This window comes from Gekko japonicus, unplaced genomic scaffold (assembly GCF_001447785.1).
Source record: "Gekko japonicus isolate JY-2015 unplaced genomic scaffold, Gekko_japonicus_V1.1 scaffold170, whole genome shotgun sequence".
NCBI classification, from domain to species: Eukaryota; Metazoa; Chordata; class Lepidosauria; order Squamata; family Gekkonidae; genus Gekko; species Gekko japonicus.
The window spans coordinates 1,651,030-1,660,325 of NW_015160212.1; the positions used below are offsets into that span (position 1 = coordinate 1,651,030).

General features: G+C 47.2%; 1 protein-coding gene across 1 annotated transcript in view; it reads right to left on the bottom strand.

Moving 5' to 3' along the window:
- Positions 1–9,296, bottom strand: part of FSTL1 (follistatin like 1) — a 61,177-nt gene that overhangs the window by 29,976 nt on the left and 21,905 nt on the right. Inside the window, exons 3-5 of the mRNA XM_015409881.1 lie at positions 4,276–4,420; positions 3,049–3,178; positions 2,204–2,236 (exon numbers count right to left, since the gene is read on the bottom strand). Coding sequence (XP_015265367.1) covers positions 2,204–2,236; positions 3,049–3,178; positions 4,276–4,420 — 308 coding nt within the window. The remainder of the gene's footprint in view (positions 1–2,203; positions 2,237–3,048; positions 3,179–4,275; positions 4,421–9,296) is intronic.

Below are 9,296 nucleotides of genomic sequence, written 5' to 3' on the forward strand. Positions count from 1 at the left end.
TTCTCCCTTTCTCACAGTACAAGAACTCGTGGGCACTCAATGAAATTGCTGAGCGGTCGGGTTAGAACGGATAAAAGGAAGTCCTTCTTCACCCAGAGAGTGATTAACACATGGGAGTCACTGCCACAGGAGGTGGCGGCGGCTACGAGCATGGACGGCTTCAAGAGGGAATTAGATAAGCATATGGAGCAGAGGTCCATCAGTGGCTATTAGCCACAAGGTATAGATAGGGGCTCTGGGGCAAGTGATGCTCTGTCTTCTTGGTGCTTGGGGGGGTCAACAGTGGGAGGGTTTCTAATGTCCTGGCCCCGTTGGTGGACCTCCTGATGGCACCTGGTATTTTGGGCCACTGTGTGACAGAGTGTTGGACTGGATGGGCCTTTGGCCTGATCGAAAATTGGCGTCTCTTATGTTCTTATGAGCTGCAAATGATCACTGATTTAGAGTACAATTTCAGCCTGGCAACTGCCTTCATCCATCTAAAAGCAGTGAGTTTTATTACCATATTTTCTCCCCTTCCCCACTAAGAGAAGAAGAGAGAGAAGATATTGGATTTATACCCCGCCCTTCACTACCCAAGGGCTACAAACTCCTTTCCCTTCCCCTCCCTACAACAGACACCCTGTGAGGTAGGTGGGGCTGAAAGAGCTTTGACAGAAACTGCTCTTTTCCAAGAACAGCTCTTATCAGAACTATGGCTTGCCCAAGGTTATCCAGCCAGGTGCAAGTGGAGGAGTGGGGAATCAAACCCGGTTCTCCCAGATTAGAGTTTGCGTACTTAACCACTACACCAAACTAAACAAACATACTATCAGATTCTGGGCCACAGGAATGTAACATTTCCTTATCCCTGAATCATGGACATATGATACACAATTTGCTGAAGAATGCTTAATCACGTTGACATTATGTTCCATTAATGCATTCGATATTCATACATTATGCTATTCTACACCCAAAAGAACAAAAGCAGATTGTTGAGACTTCTGGCAAGGAGCCATGTAGCAGTGGGAGAAGCGTTGTAAAAAGGGTTGCCAGCTTCCAGGTGGGATTAAATGAAGTAGAAATACATTAAGTCCATACATGCAAGAACTCTTGAAATAAGATTCTCCTTCTGCTTGGACTTCCTTGAGGGTCACGATGTGATGATGAACCAAGGATCGTTAAACGCAACAGGCATTCAATATTTGCTGTTTCAAACTCTCTTTTTCAAGAGCTGCTGATCCTTTTAACAATGTGCCCGATAACAGCTGATTTTAATGAGAACTTTACAGACGGAACGCAGACACCTTCAAAGTCACACCAGCTCAGGGTTTAGAACACCAGGAACTATATTTGATCTCCAGATGACAGAGATCAGTTCCCCTGAAGAAAATGGCTGCTTTGGAGAGTGGTCTCCATGGCATTATGCCTTGCTGAGGTCCCCCCCTCCCCAAACCCCTTCCTCCACAGGCTCCACCCCCAAATCTCCAGGAATTTCCCAACTTAGAGTTGGCAACACTAACTGTAAATGAGAACTTGCCTGGAGTCTACAAGGAAGTGCCTATAAACCACACATGGCATGGAAGACCGAGTCAGTGCACCATTTCTCCCAGGAAGCATTGGTATTTTCCCAACATCTTTGATTCACGAGGACACTGAGATTCTTAAGAAATCAAATCATCTTCCTGAGACCACATGGAGTCAGCAAGTACTTACGATTTCCAAACAAGTTTATAGTTATCAGGCAGGGTTTGACTACTTGATGATGAAGAACTCCTCATTTACAGTGAGATTTGCATAGCAGAGTTCCACCAGGTTATCTTTGACCTCCTTGACCATTATGAGGAACGGCCTGATCTTTATTTTGCAAAAAGCCTGTAAATATTGCTCAGTATTACAGTGACATCTGTGACGTACAGATAACTATAAGCCTGGCTAAATAAAGATGCCATTTACATCGGGTCAGGCATCATGGGATTCGAACCAGGGGCTCTGGGAACAGGATCAAGACACCCGGCTTCCTCTGCCTCTTTGGTAGTTTGCCAAAGGAGGGAGCTCATAGTTTGCCTCTGCTGCTCTCCAGCGCCACCACTGTGGTGACCAGAGGATGGTACTGCAGCTGCCAGCACAGGAATATGATGAGACCATGGGTCAACACAGAAATGTTTATCATATGGCGTAGTTTGAATGTTATATAGTACAAAGAGCAAAGCGTGCTTACCTGGGCTTGCAGCAGAATTGTCAGATTTCTTCTCTGTTAACAGAAAGAAATGAGAAAAACCCTTGGCAAAAGGCTCTTCCTGTAAACATTTTGTGGGTTCAGTGGGGTTCTTCCCCAATTAGCTCTAGACCAGTGTTCCCTCTAAGCTGAGTTAATGTGAGCTAGCTCACAGTTTTTCGGCAGCCAGCTCACGCATTTTTGTCTTAGCTCAGGGAGGATGGCTCCAGAGCAACCTAATTTATGCCCTAGCCAAACTGCTCGCTCAAAACTTTAATGCCAGCAGCTCACAAAGTAGAATTTTTGCTCACAAGACTCCACAGCTTAGAGGGAGCATTGCTCTAGAGTCTAGAGTCTGTCCTAACTTGTGAGACAGAAGCATGCGTCCACCATAAGGAAGCTGCCTTATACTGAGCCAAACTATTGGTCCAGCAAATTCAGTATTGTCTACTTAGACTGGCAGCTACTCTTCCAGGGTCTTTCCCATCACCTGCTACCTGGTCCTTTCAACTGGAGATGCTGAGGATTGAACCTGGGACCTTCTGCATGTCAAATAGATAGCCTACAATTGAACCACAGCTCCTCCCCTAGCAACAGACACTGCTGCTGATACCGTCTCCTACAACAGGCAGGGCTCTGCTTCCGTTGCCATGGCAATAAAATGTCTGACTTCCCGCCTCACCACCTCTCCTGAACATGTCCTTTTCCAGGCTTGTCGGAGGAGCTGCATTGTTTCGTGGCCACGTTTGGTGCAAATAAGCACTACACTGAATCACGTGCCCTTGGGAAACCAAACTGGAGTGCCATCATCATTTTACTCGGGGTCCTGCACCTGACACCTGGCTTACCTTTGCAGTGGCCGTCATAGTCCACCTGGATCTTGGAGCCGGTGAGGCAGGCGTCGCGATGCAGCTCGCAGTGGTTCAGGTATGTCTTGCTGTTGCTGCCGCACACGGGCCTTTTGTGGGGTTTGCATTTCTTAAAAAGGAGAATAGAAACAGATTTTGGGGCTGCATCAAGGGAGGGAAGGAGCGTATAAAGTGAGGCATCTCACACAGCCTGTTTGCATTAGGAGACCCTGAGGAAGATACGAATCATGCAGACTTGGCCTACGGCTTGGAACAGGGAAGAGGAGAAGAAGAGGAGGAAGAAGAAGAAGAGGAGGAGGAGGAGGAGATTGGATGGATACCCCGCCCTTCACTACCCGAAGGAGTCTCGGAGCGGCTTACAAACTCCTTTCCCTTCCCCTCCCCACAACAGACACCCCGTGAGGTAGGTGGGGCTGAGAGATCTCTGACAGAAACTGCTCTTTTTCAAGGACAGCTCTTATCAGAACTATGGCTTGTCCAAGGTCATCCAGCCAGGTGTAAGTGGAGGAGTGGGGAATCAAATCCGGTTCTCCCAGATTAGAGTCCGCCCTCTTAACCATTTCACCAAACTGGCTCTCAGCTAGGAGAAGCTGAAGGCAGCAGGAAAAGAGGAAGACCCAACATGAGATGGAGCGACTCAATCAACGAGGCCACGACCCACAGTCGGCACAACTTGAGCAAGGCTGTTAACGACAGGACGTCTGGGAGGTCATGAATTCACTGGGTCGCCCTAAGAGAGAAGCGACTTAATGGCACCTTAACCCACCCACCCAAATGGCTAGGAAAAGACAGGAAGGTTGCAAAATTGTTGCTGCTTTTGAAACCGCCTCCATTAAAGAAGTAAGTCAACTGAGAGAGACCCCTCTAGAATTAAATGAAGAACAGGTGCAAGTATGTGCAGACGTATCCCTCTTGACTCTCCCCCTGAAAAAGAACCCTTAAATTCCATAAATACATGAAATGATAGCAGTGCTGTCAAAAAAAGCCAGTATCCAGTCGGTGTCTGTGATAGCAGCAAACAAATAATGTTGAGCAAAGCCAAGATGGCTGTACAGGAAAGACTGAGGAAAGCAGAGGGAACACATGGGACACTCCCAGTTGGCCCAACCGAAGCCCCGGAGTCTGGGAGGGCCCCGCTTGCTCCTCGTCAGGCCACGACTCTGCAGTCCCGGCAATCCAGCGCCAAAGTTCAGGTCCAGGCCTTACCTCAATGCACAAACAGGTGGGCTCGCCTTTCTCTGTCACAGCGCACTCCCGGCCGGCTCCGCAGAAAACGTTGGCACAGATTTTGGACTTGCTTGTCAGCTCCTCCTGCATGGCACAAAGAGGACACACAGTTGACACAGCAGGTCTTCAGGAAAAGCCGCACAGGGTTGCCAGGTCCCTCCTGCCAACTGGTGGGGGAGTGGGGGGGCTCACCGAGAGCAGCAGGGAGGCCCATCCGATGTGCAGAGATGTGTCTACGTCACTCCCCATGTGCCCCAGAAGTGATGTCACCACATCAGGGCGATGCTCTGGGTATTTGGGTAAAAACTCTATGGTAAACTCGGCTTCCACCACAGAGTTTTTGCCCAAATACCAGAGTGTCGCCCCAGTGTCCTGGATATGATGGTGTCACTTCCGGGGCACATGGGCAGTGATGTAGACACATCGCTGTACATTGGATGATCTCCCTCTTTTTCAGGGTAAGTACCCTTGAGGCCCGTAGCCAGGATTTTAAAATTCGGGGAGCCTTTAAATAAGTTGGGGGGCACCCCGCACAGACACCCCCACAACCCCCCAAGGGAGCACCACAAATAAAAAAACTGGAAGTCGGGGGGGCTTGCTAGTAAGTTGGGGAGCCAGGCCCCAAGATGCCTCACTGTAGCTACAGGCCTGGTACCCCGGCCTGGTCCCCCCCCCCCCGCCGGCCAGCTGATCACCAAGAGGGAGGTGGGGCCTATCAGCAGGGGACCCCTGCCTCCACTAGGGGGGGTCTGACAACCCTAAAGTTGAGACAACCCTAAAGTTCAGACAGGCTAGCGTGCTACAAATACTTTGCCATACTAACGTGAACTGCGTTATAAATCATTTTAAATGGTTTTATGGCTATTTTAAATTTGTATACAATGTCGAGAGAATTTGTTTACACTATTTTCTTCATAGTTCTTTTCAGACGGAGAATGAAGAATAATGTATTTTAGGGAAACTGTTATTGGTAATGTTATACTCCCGAAACCTTGTTGGTCTCTAAGGCGCTACTCGACTCCCAGTCAGTGTTCCCTCTAAGCTGAGTTAGTGTGAGCTAGCTCACAGCTTTTTAGCCTCCGGCTCACACATTTTTGTCTTAGCTCAGCAAGGATGGCTCCGGAGCCAACTAATTTATGCAGCAGCCAAATGGCTCGCTCACACCTTTAATGGCTCGCTCACACCTTTAATGCCAGCAGCTCACAAAGTAGAATTTTTGCTCACAAGACTCCACAGCTTAGAGGGAGGATTGCTCCCAATTTAGCTGTTCTCCCGCGGATCAACACGACTCCCCTCTGGAGCTATTTACAATAGCTTGTTTTTTAACTCCAGTATTCTGTTGTTTTAAATTTAATGTGGCGTTTGATTCCCCAGTCCCCACTTTGCTAGTAAGCTTGGGTATCTATTTGGGCCACTAACAAATAAGTCATTTCAGCCCTGACTTGGGTAGCCCAGGCAAGCCCAATCATGTCAGAGCCTGGAAGTCTAAGCAGGGCCGACCCTGGAAAGTACTTGGAAGGGAGACCTCCTTGGAATACCAGGGCTGGGATGCAGAGGCAGGCTTTCTCGTCACTTATCTGAGTGTCCTCCATCCCCCAGTAGGGATTAGAGATGTGAAGGCCTGGGGAAAAAATGGAAAAATTTGGGGGGAAACTGGTTTTTTTCCGTTTTTTTCCTGAAGACTTTTTTGTTTTTTTCCAAAAAATTGGAAAAATTGAAAAAGGAAAAGAAAAAAAATGATTATGGAACGTTTCATTTTAACACGATGAATAAGATATTTTAAGACAAGGTGTTCAAATATTTTCAAAATCATTTCAAAAAAATATGTATGGTATCAGATTGATCTAATTTCTGTGCACTGAGGACAAGCAAGTCCTAGGTTACAAACTGAACTCTCCAATGCAAGAACAAGATGCATTTCTTCCTTTAGGAGGTGCTATTATCACACGAAAAGAAAAAGGTTTCAGTTTTGTTTTTGCATGTGGGTGGGTATTCTGTTTGTAATAGTTGTTTGGATACACTATATTTTTAATATACTAGTTGTGATAATTTCATGCCAAGTAAAAATGTCCATAGTCATATTTTATGTTCCTAAAGTAACAGAATGACTTTCAATCTGGAAAAGAAAAAAGAAGTGCTAATGTAGCATTTTTTTCAATTTTTCCAAAAATTTCAGTTTTTTCCTGAAAAAAACTGGGAGGGAAACGGGTTTTTTTCTGAGCTTCAAAATTTCCGGAAATTTTACATCTCTAGTAGGGATCACCAGAAGTGAGCCATGACTTCCAGGTACACGCACACAAAAGAATACCCCCCAAAAAGCCATTTCAGGCCCCTGGGCTAAACATGCGTGCTATCATCTGTCCAAGAAATCCACTTCAATGTACATTCTTAATTTTGGGACAGAGTGTATTTAACAATCAGGGCAGGGCAAGAGGATCCAATAACTAAGTCAGGGAATGAAATAGGAATGGTTACCTTAAAGGGCAGTACATATGTTCTGGGAAGCAAGAGAGTCCGAGTTTGCTGGCTTTTGTCGAGAGGGGGCTGCAGGTGCTTGTTACAGTGGTTTTAGCTCTCTTGATGCCAAAGACACAAAAATGCACACAAAACAGAGCTCATACCATGTACAATCTGGAAAACTTGCTTCTGTTATATCAGTCAGGCATACTGTTCTGCCTGCTTTATATTTTTCAAAGTACAGCTACAGGGAAGGTAGACATGGTAGGAAAAAATAAAGTGCAACACCTGTAATTTTTTTCCACCAGAGTCACATGAAACAAAAGTATCCATATTTTTAAAGCTGAAACAGGCTCTTGAAATCAATTAAAATTAACGTCCAGATATTGCTACTCAAAGGACTGCCGTTTTTTTCTTTTGCTCTCTGCCTTTTAAGGGACCCTGTTGTTCCCTGTGCTTTCAGAGAAAGATTTAACCCCCCTGCTGATGTTAAGTGTCCTCAAATGGCATTCATTTTTTTGTTCTTTTCCCCCAGCATGCCAAAGTACAGCCTGATAACTAGCCATATCCTGTACCCGCTGTAGGCAGCAAAGCATTCTACACAAGATGGTGAAAAGGTGGGGATGCCACTTCGGACTGGGGAATCCCTGGAGATTTGGAAGTACAGCCTGGGGAGAGGTAGGACGTCAGTTGTAATGTCTTAAATTCCACCTTCCAAAGTGCCCATTTTTCTCCAGGGGAGCTGATCTCTGTAGTCTAGACATCAACTGTCATTCCATGAGTTGGCAACCCAATGTTGGCAACCCAATGAAGAGGTCTATGATCGTGGCCGAAAAGATTGTGCCTTTTTCTTGTTGTTGTTGTTGTTTTTTTAAGCGTTCGGCAAGATGAACACTGCTGGAGAACTTTAATGTTTACACACTCTTGTTGTTTTTGGTTAGTCTTGGTTAGTCTTAATAAAAGGTATGATTACACAAGCCTTTTAGGGTTGCCAAATGGGCCCGGGGGGCGGGGAATCCCCCGCTTTGGAGGCCCGATTTCCACCCCGTCGGAATCGGGCCCCGGGGGGAACTCCGCCCCCGAAGCTGTGTCACCTCCACGCTGCTCACGTTGGGGGCGTGGCCCAGATCGTCGGGGGGGGGAACCATATGGGGGAAACCTGACGATCTGGGCCACGCCCCCAACGTGAGCACGTAGCACGTCACTTCTGGTGACGTGCTGCTGGCGCGCGTGCGTGTGCGCATCCGCCGAGAACTCCCGGAGCCTGGCGAGGCTCCCCCGCTGCGAGGGGTAAGTAGACTTGGCAACCCTAAAGCTTTTGTTTTTGGATTTTGCTACAGATCAACGTGGCCATTGTACCATTTTTTTTTAAGGGTCCTGAAATGAAATGGATGTGGTTTGCGATTCAGATATTCAACTGCAGGTGGCACTATTGCCCGTCTTTCTATCTGCCACCACAGCTGGCTAAAATGCCGTTTTTTTCTCTTGCCAGAAAGCCACCTCGAAGATATATCCCAAGGCAGGCTGAGTCACCACCAGTAAAAATCGCTGAGACTTTTCCACAGCCCCTGTTCTTTCTTTCCCTCTTGTTTCACAGAATTCTCTTTTCCCTCCATTAATGCCAAAATAAAAAAGGGACAAGAGAGAGACACTTTTAACAATGCACACCTGCCTCAACATGAGCTAGCATGACCAAGGCTCCCTCTAAGCTGTGAAATCTTGTGAGCAAAAATTCTACTTTGTGAGCTACTGGCATTGAAGTTGTGAGCGAGCCATTTGGCTACTGCATAAATTAGTTTGCTCTGGAGCCATCCTTCCTGAGCAAAGCCAAAAATGTGTGAGCTGGAGGCTAAAAAACTGTGAGCTAGCTCACACTAACTCAGCTTAGAGGGAACACTGCCCAACACTACCTCCGAAATCTCACCTATTCTGCCAAGAGTTACCACATCCAAAGTCTGAAGTACCCTTCAGAATGTCAACACTTCCTACCTGCATCAACTCTCTCGTCTGGACTGAGCTCCAGTTCCCCCCCCCCCCCCATCTCATACTTTCTCCAGGGCCTGACCCATGACTTGTCTAAGACCTTGGAATGAGTCCTTTGGTTCAGTGCAGGGTCACTCGGGCCACCAAGTTTCTTCGTTTCCCCATTTCTTTGGATTACTAAATATTATTTAAAAGGTCACATTCAATGGGCAGTGGAGAGGGAGAGAGAAAGAGAGAGCCAAACCCTGGGCTGTACCCCCCTGCAAACATATAAACACAAATACCACCCACACCCCCACAGGAGAAGAGAAGGAGATTGGATTTATACCCCGGGCTTCACTTGGAGTCTCAAAGCGGCTTACAAACTCCTTTCCCTTCCCCTCCCCACAACAGACTCCCTGTGAGGGAAGTGGGGCTGAGGGAGCTCTTTTCAGAACTCCCCTTGAGAGAACAGCTCTGACAGAACTACGGCTTGCCCAAGGTCATCCCGCCAGGTGCAAGTGGAGGCGTGGGGAATCAAACCCGGTTCTCCCAGATTAGAGTCAGCGCACTTAACCACC